Source organism: Buceros rhinoceros, unplaced genomic scaffold, assembly GCF_000710305.1.
Source record: "Buceros rhinoceros silvestris isolate BGI_N320 unplaced genomic scaffold, ASM71030v1 scaffold24293, whole genome shotgun sequence".
NCBI lineage: Eukaryota > Metazoa > Chordata > Aves > Bucerotiformes > Bucerotidae > Buceros > Buceros rhinoceros.
The window spans coordinates 1,506-14,077 of NW_010402143.1; the positions used below are offsets into that span (position 1 = coordinate 1,506).

Below are 12,572 nucleotides of genomic sequence, written 5' to 3' on the forward strand. Positions count from 1 at the left end.
CTGCAGCACCAGCTCGGCACACCTCTCTACCCCCAGCCAACTGCGCCCACACGGTAACAGTACAACGCCCGCCTAGCAAGATCATCGGAACCTCTCTTTTCCTTCACACAAATAACTTCTGCTGCACACTCCCACAACAGGAAGGAACCTGGAGGATATAAGTATCCATTCATCTTTCTGATGAGGAGAACAAAGTTCAAAGAAAAGCTCTGTGCAGACACAACTCTTCTTAGTAAATAATCCTCACTTGAATGGTTTGTAAAAAGCAATCAGATAGCCCGAGTCAAAGCACCACGACAGAAAGCAGGATGTTTCTGGGCTAAAATGGGCCTGAAGAACACAGTGAACATGCACCTCCTTCTCCAAAAAGCACACGGGGCAGAAGTTGGATGTAGCAATGGTATTCAAGTAGGGATAAAAAAAAAAGGTGGGTCTAAAGGGGGGGGACAGTATTTTTTTTGCACAAACAGTCAGAGGGAACTGTCTGACTCCTAGGAGCTCACATATTACAGTATTAAAACCCAGACTGCACCTAACAAAGTATGCCGGGTGTTGAACACACGCATCTGCTTCCTTTAGTACATTGAACTTAAGTTCAGCAGCTGTTATAAACTTATTCACATGTAAAACTCAGTCATCAGGGTGGGGGGCGGAATTGATTTAACCTCTACTCCTCTTCCAACCCTCACTTCCACGTCATTTAATTTATTACCTCTTCAGCTTACTCAGCAGAATATGGGGAGTATTTATTCACTGTATAGGTTTAGATTAAAAACTGACATCTGTCAATTCTGTTTAAAATTCCAGTCGATGTACCACACCCCTCGGTACAGGCACATTGCTTATATCCAAAATACAGACAGTAAATGCAATGCAACATCAGTTTTTCTACTGCTTGTTACTCAAATTCTGCAGGAACAGTATGTGAATTAAGGTGTACCTATACCTTGTGCTCCGTCCTGCATTCTCAGTTCAACCTACAACCCATGATGTGAATTGTTTACCTGCCTAACGGCTGCAAGCTCGGGCCCAGAAAAGCCTCTGCTTTACAGGCTTCCGTCTTCCATTCAGAACCACTGCTCTGAATGTGGAACACAGATACCTTCTTCAAAGAGGTGTTAAGTTTTAAACTCAAGAATATCACAATTAGAAGACATCAAGATTTAAATAATTTCAGTTATTTGAATCATAACTACAACTTTTCTATCCAAGTTCAGTGAGTTGCAGAAGTTAATTTGTTTTTCCTTCCTCTTCAGCATTACTTGAGTAACAGTAATTAAGGGGAAATTTTTTTGCTGACCATGTGCAAGCAGCAAGCCAGTGATTACTCGTTTTACGCAGGTTACTATGCTTTGCAGGTTTCAAGAAATAACTAACTTGAACAAGGATTTCAAAATTAAAACCTCAAAAAATATAAAGCTAGAGAGAAAACAGGCCATAAAACAAGAAACAAAATACTACCAGATTAATTGATTTATTTTTATTCCCTTGTAGCTCTTGGAAATTTTTAGTAACAGATCAAACCAGTTGTTACAAAAGGCAGAGACGATAAATGTAACAGAGTCCATGACAGACCTCAATATGATGTGCCTACAACACGTTTTCGAGTGAATGCACATTCTCTTCAATTCCCTTTCACAAGAGAAGAAAAGTTAACAAACTAATCTTAACTAGAACAAAACAGGAGAATGTGAACTTTTGATGCTATTTCCTCTGGAATATTTGAATGAAAAGTAGTTTTTATAATCTTATCCCTTTCATATAAGGCCTTCTATGAGAAGCCAAGCGATCTGTGCATGACCAGCATTTCATTTAAATCAACTTCCACTCTCTGTTCCAAGCCATAGAGTGTACTTCCACTTCAAGCTAAAAGGTGAAGGTTTTATTTTCTAATTACTTTCTAGGCATGTCAGCACTCCCAGCATCTGATACATCCTGTATTCCTTCCAGCATAATGAATAATTCTAAGCAGAAACAGAACCTCCCACACACTCCTCCCAGGAGTGGAGTTGCACCAGAAGTTTACTTCCATCTGCTGCACTCCCTGGACAAATTAAAATCCTGATATTCTCCACAGCAGCCACCAGTGAGGATTGTTGTTATAGGAACAGTAATATGAACAGACACGGAAGTTAGCGGTCACGCGGTTATGTCCTATCTTAACTGAAGAGAGAATCTTGCACAGGTGTTGAATTGGTGACCTAACAACTTTTACAGTCCTTTATTATCAAGTCTTTGCCACCATCTTCTCAAGGCGCTGAAAGGGGAAGAGGTCTTTATTTTCAATATAACAGATGGCTGGCTAAGTAAGAGATACTCATGTCAGAAAAAACCCCCAAAGCATTAGAAAACTTTAACTAACAACTCTCTTATAGCATAAACCATGGCAGCCTTTAAATTCCAACTGCAAAAGAATTATACTGCTTCCTCAGACCCAAGATTTACAACTTCTTCTGAACAGCACTACAATCATCAGTCAGGACACTGCCAGGTTACCTTTCCAGAAATTTCAAATCACTATTTTCTCATTATTTCAGGGAGCAGGTGGTCAGCTCATGTCTCACCACAGAGCCTCACTTCTCTTCTTAGAAGATGTAAATCTATTTTGACATATGACAATCTATTTCCTATTCAGAGTAAACCCCTCCAAAAAAAAGGGTTGCAGAAGTTTCCTTTTTAATGGGCAACAGAAACCATACTCTGCAAAATTTTTTACTCTTCAAGCTAGTACCTATTTGACATTTCATTTCAGAAGTAAACTTCTTATAACACGGATTTCAACTTATTGCAGATTTAATAATGCAGATTTCATCACCCTCTTGTTTCAGAATGGCACAGAAAACCTCATCAAGCAGCACAGGTTTTTCTGCCAAACATCACTTGTTCATAGCTTAGTCTCTTCACACATTCTGACTGGAATATTATAATGTCTGTCATCTTCCGTTATGAGAGTCACCACAGGCCAGTCCTTCTCCGGGTCGTTGGGATAAATCGTTATGAATTCATCAGTACTATATTTATACAGTCGGTACACTTGGATGGTATATTGCAGAGCATAAGCAAGGAGAAACATTTCCACCTACATTGGACAAAAGAACAAATATGAGGTGTAAAATTAAACATACCTTTTACAACATTTTTCTCATAAAATTAATGAAGTAATACCTACCAGATGTAATTTTGCAGAGAAAAAAAAAATTGGAAGTGAGAATGCATATACACAAGCATCTCTAGATCAGCATCTCGACCATATGCCATGCCTTTAACATGAACCTCTTCAGACCAAACAGTGACACAGCAGGATACTAGTCCTAAGAAAAAACTACTTTATACAGAGAATCCCAGTTCCCTACTGCCACAAACAGGTAGCAAAGACATTCTGTCCTACCAGTATTCATCCTCTTAAGTCACTAAAGCAGACAAGAATGGGTTTCAGGGAGCGATCCTTTCCCTCTTAGAGAGTACTCTGAACGCTCTTGCCAAATAAAAAGTCCAGGGAAAGCCCTTACAAAGCCTGTTGATATCAGAAGGAATTCAGAGAAAGAAGCTGGAAAATCTTCTGTCTTGGCTACTACTGTGGCAGGCATATCCTGTTCCAAATAACAATTTACAAAGAGCATCTAATTACAAAGAGCAGAAATAAATAAATCAAGTTAACAAAAAAAAGAGGCAACATTGACTACACTGCAGCAAAAAGTCACCAACGAATCGGCTAATTTAACAGTAACGGCTACCTGTCTCATCCCTACTATATTCCACAGATTTTTAACCAAATAAATAGACACAAAACCTAATACTCCCATGTTTCTACTGCCTGTAAGTAGTGAATTTAAAGGCAGTACGACACTTGTATTCAATGGGACTGCTCTAAACGGGTGTTTCTAGCTTGTGAACAACTACTTGTTTTGGGACTCTTCTGTCACGTGCATACCATCTCTGCAACGTGTAAGGCGGTAACTGCCATTAGTTTAATCAGTATTCACCAAGAATATGTACTACACACAATTTTCTCTTCATAATTTGAGTACTAGCTTTCATCACGGTATTTTTTAAAACACCAACAGTTAAGAGACTAATACAATTGTTACTATTAATAGAATACCATACTTCCAAAGAATGCCACCCAAGCATCAGCTGCCACACAAAAAGTGATGTCTGAAAGGAAGGCCTTTAGACAGTCTTACTACAGACAAGTGGCTCTATTTTTCCCAACAAAAGGCCATACAGTACACCATTAGATTTAGCCAGACCAACAAAAGCTGGGTGATATCACAAACCACTTGAAACCAAAATCTCCAAAGCAGAGAAATAACTCTATAAGAACCTCTCCTTACCTGTTCAAGGCCTCCACTGTGGCCAATATGATTCAAGTGATTACGCATTAACTGACAAGGGTTGCTAGATGTATCCCGTGCAAACAGTAACCATGAAAAGACAGGAACTCTCCTTCCATTTTTATCATCATTGTATAATTCGATGGCAGTGTTAAGCATCAAAAATTTCAGAGCTTCATAGAGACTATACTCCTCCTCTTCATTTTTAAACACTTTATCACAAGCTTCTTGTTTCTCAATAGGACCCTTGATTTCACTTATACTCTGCCACTATAAAAAAAAAAACAAATACACAACGTATGTCATGTGCAAAAGCTGCAAAAAGTCACTTGTGAATTGTCAAAAGTTCAGCATAGGCATTCAGAATTTAATTTATGAAGGGCTCTTTAAAAGCAAGAATATTCCCACAGCTGTAGTCCTATCAAGGTCAAGCTGAGTTAGTCTGGTTTTGCTCAAATTAGTCCTTAAGCAAAACAAATAAGAGGATGCTGGAAATTGTTGCAAGGTGGCAAAACAAGTATTATCATGGGACAATAAGCAATAAGGTAATAACGTTTTTGTTTTCTGAATCATAGATCTCACATCCTTCAAATTCTTTACATTTCAGTTACTTAGAATGGGTATTCCGTTCCAGCCCTCAAACTGCTTGAATGCAGCCTTTAAAATATTTTTAAAGCCTTAAACAAAAAAAGAGACTGTGCATACACAGTAACACTGGGACAACTGAAGAGTTTTTAAACAGGTTCCAGAGTTTCAAAGGGAGGAGAAAGAAGGAACTAGGTACATACAGTACGTATATTCACAGATAATATAGTATGAACACTGAAAGGGCACAAACATTTTCCTGTTACATTAACCTAGAAGAAAAATTACTCCTTTTAAATTACTCCAGCATTACTCTGCTGGATTTTTTTTTTCTTTCCACGACCTGCTCAAGGTAGAAACAGCATTTATCCATCGTATACACCATTCCTTCAAATAAGTACAAGAAATAAGAGGCAAAAATGTTACTTCATTACATTAATTTCTTCACTGAAACCTGTCTAACTAACAGTCTTCTGCAGAGCTGCTTTACAATTTAATGCTGGCGTCAGACCAATGCAAGCAGTGAAAGACCATAAAATTCCCCCAGATCTAGACAGACATTCTCTCCTTGATTTTTCTGCAGTATACATAGAGTGGATTTTACTAGCAAAAGCATCCTTACACTAAATTCAACACACTCAAAACTCTTCATAATTTTTCTTACTTGCAGGTGACCAAGAATAAACAAACACTTTTCCAACCTTTTTCCTTAGAAGTATTAAATATTCTTTAATTTCATCACTTATTTCTCCCATCTTCCTGCCCAGTTTCTGTTTCAGCTGCCACTGCTTGATCCAGTCATACTTGCTCAGCAAGTTTTCAGAGAGCTGGAAGGTGACAGAAGAAAAGGCAGCTTCAGTCAAAAGTCTTGAAAGGAAAAGACACCAACTTGCACATTATTATTTTATTAATGTTTTTTAAACTGTTTTGCACCTTAACATGATCCCTCATATTCTACGTTCCGCTGAACAGATGTGATACTAAGATGACCACAGCTGAACACAACTGTATCTTTACAATACTTGCTGGGTTAACAGACAGAACAGAATGCTGGTCTATTACTATTTCCAGATCTAAGCAACACATAAGCACTGGAAAAAATAATCACCCCAAGTTACTCATGGCTTTTTGTTGTTGTTGTTGTTAATTAAAAAAAACCCTCTAGCCACAGGTGACAGTGACTGCGTTTGAAAATGTCCCCGAACCAACAGAAGAGAAGGTCAAAGATATGATGGCATCCATTAGATAATCCAGACATCTTGGAGTGCAAACTACTTTGTCAGGAATACACAAACTGTTTCCTTTTCAGGGAACATAATTAAAACACTACAGGACACATTACCTTATAAAGAAGAAAATAATCTGGGGATTAGCTGATGCAGCAGATTATCCTTTAGCCCCAGAACTGCCTCTTTTACTGCTCACATGCTACACCTGCTCAATTAAGAGCTTTTACACTTCTCTTGAAGGACATCCTAGCAGTTGCATGCCAAGTTTTTTAACCCTCATTTATTAATCCATTTTACTGCTAGAACTGGAAAAGCAACTTCTGTCTCACAATGGATTAAATATTTGGCTAGAGCGGCACATGCGCCACCAGCCATTACCAGACAGTTTTCATTTTATCAGGACTTCAAATTAGTAGTAAGTTCTCTCCAACAGCAACCAAGTATGTCATTCCCCGTCCCAGCCTGGCATCCCAAGCCAATTGGACACATAGAAGTAAATAATCACAGATTATAGGCCAGTAGCTTCTACAACTAGAAATTTTCATGTAAACACAGTTCTAAATTAACAAAACCCCACCAAAAGACCTTTGTTAAAATTGTACTGCTAGCTGTCACTGTACACATTTCTCCTACACACCCTCTACCATTAACAATTAGTCATTTCAATCCATTTAATACCACATCCCTTTTCCTCCATAAATCCATAGGAAAAAAACAGCTGAACATCATTAAAACCTGCCATGTGCTCCATTTAAAAGTTTGCATATTCTTTAAATGAACACTGGGAAAACTACCTTCTATAAATTTGATACTGTGGAGATGGTTGTCAGCTGGGAGATTTTTTTTTTTATAAAAAGGAAATCTTTTTACAATGTACTGCTGCAATAAGAAACATTTCATAGAAATATTTCAATCAGTAGTTACAAAAATGTATCAGCAGAAGTTTATTACCAATGACAGTGAGACCACAATGGGAAATTTTAAGATGGTCTCTGAAGTTAGACAGAAAGATAGCAAGGGCAGTGTGATTCTACCTGGACTGTTAGCATACAACACGGAGTCTGCATCAGACATTTCTCATTTGCCCTTCCAGCAGTGACCTGGACACCTGGAACCTTGCTCCTCTGAAGCCGGCCACTTGTGCACAGACAGCATCTTACATGTTTCTTCCACGCTTACTGATATCACCAAATGGACTTTGCTGACGCAAGACAATTTTTCTCCTACTCTTAGGAAGACGCCTTGCTTTGCTTATCCGTCAATGCTCCATAGAAACTGTTCTTCATGGCAGGCTGGAGTCACTCTTACATTTTAAGTAACATTTAAGACATGGGCAATACACACAGGAATATATATGGTAACTGAAAAGCTGGGGGATTTTTTGAAATGTGCTTAGAATAAGTTATATTTTGTTATTACCAGTGGTGGCGGGAAACCTCTTACTGCCACATTACATGCAGCAAGAACAAACACAGAGGGCAAGATGAAGACAGACAAACTACATTACAGTCAGCACTGCAGTAAGATTTACACATTATGAACTGGAAACTAAGGGGACCTGGACCCAATTCCAACTTGAAAGAAACACATAAACATACAACAAAACTGAACATTACCACTTCTCAATTCAAGGGATATCCAGAAGTGAGCATATAGAGCATAACAGAGAAATAAGATCCTAAAATTATCCACAAGTTAGAACCAACATTCTTCTACTGTCAGAATATCAGAGTTTGACATGTACCATAGTAAAATCCTCATTCTGCAGCCAGCTTGGTAACTGGGTAGCTTGGCTTAGTGCCTGGAAAAGGGTTGCTCTGAGAGCACAATAGTTGTCACCTCGTACTCTCCGTATAGATGCAAACTTCTGAGAAACTGCTTCATATCCCTAGAAAAACACAAAATCCAAAAAACATGAAAACATTAATAAAACGTTTTAAGGTCATGCACTGGTATCATAAAAGATATTGGAATATTAGCATCCGAATACTAATGTTATTTTAAAAAACAGGGATTGATCCACTACCCCTTTTGGAAGTTTGAATGCTTTTGTCACAAATTATGCTTTGAAAAAAACTTCCTTAGTTCTGCTAAGTAACAAACAAGAAACCAAAGAAATAAGGAGATGATTGCTTGTGGCATTTACTTGATGACAGTACAGAAATATCATTAGCTAACCCGCATAATTCTAAAAAAGAAAAAATACAAACATACAAACACACACACACACACACGACTATAAACCTAAAAATACACCATGTTTACAAGAAGTTTCAGTGATAGTTTATTCCATTTACCCAATGTGTCATATGTAGTTTGTTTTTGCCTCAGGGAAAATACGTGTTTATACTGAAATATCTTGACACATGCCTCACCACGTCTGTTCCCTCCCTGCAGTTCCCACACGCACACTTTTAGCAGAAGCAGCAGTGTCGAAAGTGTCTGAAGCCCAGTATGTCTCTTCAGATAACCTAGCAAAAGCCAATGCTCTGCACATGTAGTTCTCTTCCTAATCTCCTGAAGGTGACACATGGATCTTTTGATTTATGGAAAGTATTTTTTAGGTTTACTCATACATACCACTGGATTTTCAAACAGTGTTAAAAAATAAACCAAAACCAACCCACCAACCATATGCTTTTTCTACCACTGCAGCTCAAAATTAATGTAAGAAAACTAATCCAAAACCTAAAAAAATCAGTTCAGGAAAAATATAAGAAAAAACAGAGCCTATGCATTAAAGCTCTCCATCTTAAAAATCATGGAATTTACCAAGTTCAGTTATTGCCTTCTGACAAAAAGTTTGATAATCTGTTCTGTCGCTTCCACAACCCACAAAATTAGCATTTTATGGTAATAAACCAGATTTAAAACTTCAACTGAAAACAGTAATGAAGAACAGTATCAGTCAAAATCCTACACTATCAACAAGTATCCCTACTAAAAAACATGTTTTGAACAACTATTAACAAACCGTCTTCTAGTGGCCAGCCACTTCTAAGACCAGTCACTGGAAAACACTATTACATTTCCCGTTTTAAAGATTGTTCCCATAGGAAATCACCTACTAAAGCTTACAAATAAAAACAAAAAACAAAAAAAAAATTCAACAAAAAAATAACTGATACCTTTCTCATCATTTTAGCTACTGGTGTATTTCCTCTCCATTCTTTTCTGCAATACTCCATGATGTCCATTTCAGGTGCAACACTTAGTTTATGTTCTGCCAAAACAAAACACATAACTTGATATAGAGAAGGAAAACAGAACAACATAGAAAAAGCATTAGATTTCTAAATACACTCTATCATTTTAAGTTAACATTGGTGCCAAACAAGGCTGGCAGCACAATCTGTAGCTACTAAGGAATCACTTCTATTGGAGAGGGAAAAAGACCAGCTTGCTCTAAAAACAGCAAGTGAACAAAAATAAGGATGTAGTCTAACAACAGAGAGAACACTCTGCTCCTCTCTTCTGGAAAAATATTAATTGGCAAAGACTAGAAATTAATAAAGTACTCTTCTTAGCAATCATAAAAACATTTGACAAGAGTTTCTCTGCTTTTTTCAGCAGCTGGACTACAAGGGAGAAAGATAACAGACCCTTCTGAATAAGCCAGAAACAATGGCAGAAAGAAGAAACACAGTTTTCTCTTGGAATCCCCACAGCCTTCATTCCAAAACAGAGAGCACTAAGGTCACCAAGGAATCCCAGCAGCAAATGCTGCTGGGACTACTAAAAATCACTAATTTTCAAACACAATACTCATAATGTAGGTTATATGACTGCTTTCCGAAGGGTCCATATTCTCCTGTAAAGTAACTACAGAAACATGGCAAAAAATATACTAAAGGCAAATAGTTTTACATAAATCTTTTTGTGTATTAAACTCTACAAGGTACTCAGTCATGATAAGTAACTTTTATTGCACACAGAGACGTATGCACAAAGGTCTTTGGAAACGAGGATGACAAATCATCACAAAAACAGTACTACAACGAATTGTAATACTGCATTTAAAACATCAAACGAAGTTTGAATGTACCTGAAAAACTTGTCTCACAAAGTAGCATTTTCTCTCTCTCTATTTCTTCTGCATCCCGATACATGTCCTCCTCGCTGCAATAAAAATCAACACATACTTCACGTAACAGCACAAGAGTTATAGTGATTTTCCTTTTCCCCTGTTTACAATCACAGGCTTGTACTTAAGTCTTTCTCCAGGTATTTTTTCAACTCCATTTGCCTTCCATCTTATACATTTTCACAAAGCCAACAGGAGCCGATTTTCTCAACTCTTCTACTTACCTGTGACATCTACACTGGTAATGAATCACTGCCTAAATTTCTCTTCTTCTAGTTGTATGGAGACTACGGAGTATTAAAGTCCCTTTGTATTTGTAGATTTTACAATTTGAAAAGGATACAAGCCAAAATGCCTTATTTGCTGATTATACAACTACTGCAACCTAATCGTGCAACTAAGAACGCGTTACTCACCAGAGCTTTGCATCAACAGTCCACCGGGGCTGAACAACCTGCCTAGTGATGAGCAGAATCCATGACAGAACATCGTGATGTAAAGCAGCCAGCAATCTGCAGCTGGTTTGAATGTTACAAACTCAAGGAAAACAAAATTCTAAGTGTGATCCAAACTGCGGCCTACAGGCTAACTGAAACCCAGACAAACATTTCTTCCCCAAATAATACAGGCTTTTTCGTCAAGGTAAGTAGCCTTAAGTCAAATGTCTCCATCTGAGTCTATGTACAGACATTTTGAACTCAAGTTGTAACCGTGAGGGAGGAAATGATGGCCTAAAAGGACATTGTTTCTATGCACAGTGACATTTATCACACAATTGCATCTAGCAAATAAAGTTTAGAAATCACAGTTTCATGGTTAAAATACTTCCAAAAACCCCATACACCACCAAACATATTACTTTATCATTTAGGCTTACAACTAAAAGAAGGTTACATTGAAAATTTGTATTTTGAAGAAAGTACAAGAACAGAAAAAAGTGTAAAGCTAATATTAATAGCTTCTGGTCTGCTATTTAGAAAAGGAAAAAAAAAAGATAACAACCCCACAAAACAAACCAGTGTGCTTGCAAAAGACCAGGAATAAATTAAGGCAGTGACCCTGCCCCATGTTACACTGCTAAGAGAGGCCAAGCTGTTCGGGGGACTGCAGGGCAAGAAAGGGTTTAATGGAACCAGCCGGTAGGTTATTCTCATTAAGTTTCAAATAACACACTGATAAATTATGTCTCTGTATTTCTTTTTCTTTATATTCAAACCAGCCTACTTAAAAAAGCTAACATTTCTAACCCGTGTGCATATATTTCCCTGGAGAACAAACCAGATGTTTAGTATAAAGACAAATGTCGGTTAATACCTGGAAACTGTCATCTTCTGTTCAGTCATATGAAACTACAGTTTAGTTTTTACTCGAGTTTTAAACCTTTAACTTTCAAACTGAGTTTCCTGGGGGTTCAGGCAGCTCCTTGGAGTCCAAGTCATAACAATACTAAATGATTCTTAACTAAAAGAGACACAATAGATGCCACAGACATTAAGCACAGTACTCCACAAAGAGCACCACCTGCTGAGAACAAAAATCACAGAAATACTTATTTCAAGACCTTATCCTTGTTACAGTGTGGCACTGGACAAATCCTAATTTCCACGCATAATCTTATTTCTCAGCAGAGAATAAGGTCCATTAAGGTTTTTGAAAAGTTTAAAAATAACCTTGGAAATACTATGAAATAAACTCAGTATCTGAGAGCAGCAAGCTCCAGCCTAGCGCATCTGTAAGTATTTAAAACATAGAGCAACAGCCTCCCCTCTCTGAGCATGAACAAACCTGCTTCTACAAGGGATCCCATGGAAGGTGGTGGGGCAGAGGAAGCATTACTTTGGGACACATCCTCAAACACATCTAGGTTATAATGCACAAAGAGAAGTGCTCACTCAGTACACTGGTGAGGTTGCTCAAAACAGTTTGATGTAAAATAAGCAGCACCACGTTCTTTCTGCAGATGTTACCCCATCTTCTTTCTCCAAGCTGTCAAAATGGAACCAGTGGATCCAGAACCTGACAGATTAACATCCAGCGCAAACAAAGTACTGCAATAACTGAGGTGTTTTGAAACCAAGGCAGCTAAGAGGTGCAATCCACCTGCACAGACACTCTCATTTCCGAGCTGAAAGTGCATTTTAACATTGTTCTACCACAGCAAGTGTTAAGTAAATCTGTGGAAACTAAAGACTTTCCCATTACTATTTGACAATAGACTGAAAATAACAGATGGAAAAGGATAATTAAATGAAAACATGAATGCACAAAAGAAAAAAAAGTAGTCCATAGCATTGCATGTAAACACTTATAAATTGTTGAACTAGTCAATCAGACTGCTGA

General features: G+C 37.8%; 1 protein-coding gene across 1 annotated transcript in view; it reads right to left on the reverse strand.

The window, feature by feature from the left end:
* Positions 1-2,769: 2,769 nt before the first annotated feature.
* OTULIN (OTU deubiquitinase with linear linkage specificity) overlaps positions 2,770-12,572 on the reverse strand; it is a 12,625-nt gene continuing 2,822 nt past the window's right edge. Inside the window, exons 4-9 of the mRNA XM_010132558.1 lie at positions 10,194-10,267; positions 9,277-9,371; positions 7,893-8,036; positions 5,621-5,746; positions 4,335-4,604; positions 2,770-3,079 (exon numbers count right to left, since the gene is read on the reverse strand). Coding sequence (XP_010130860.1) covers positions 2,885-3,079; positions 4,335-4,604; positions 5,621-5,746; positions 7,893-8,036; positions 9,277-9,371; positions 10,194-10,267 — 904 coding nt within the window. The 3' untranslated portion in view covers positions 2,770-2,884. The remainder of the gene's footprint in view (positions 3,080-4,334; positions 4,605-5,620; positions 5,747-7,892; positions 8,037-9,276; positions 9,372-10,193; positions 10,268-12,572) is intronic.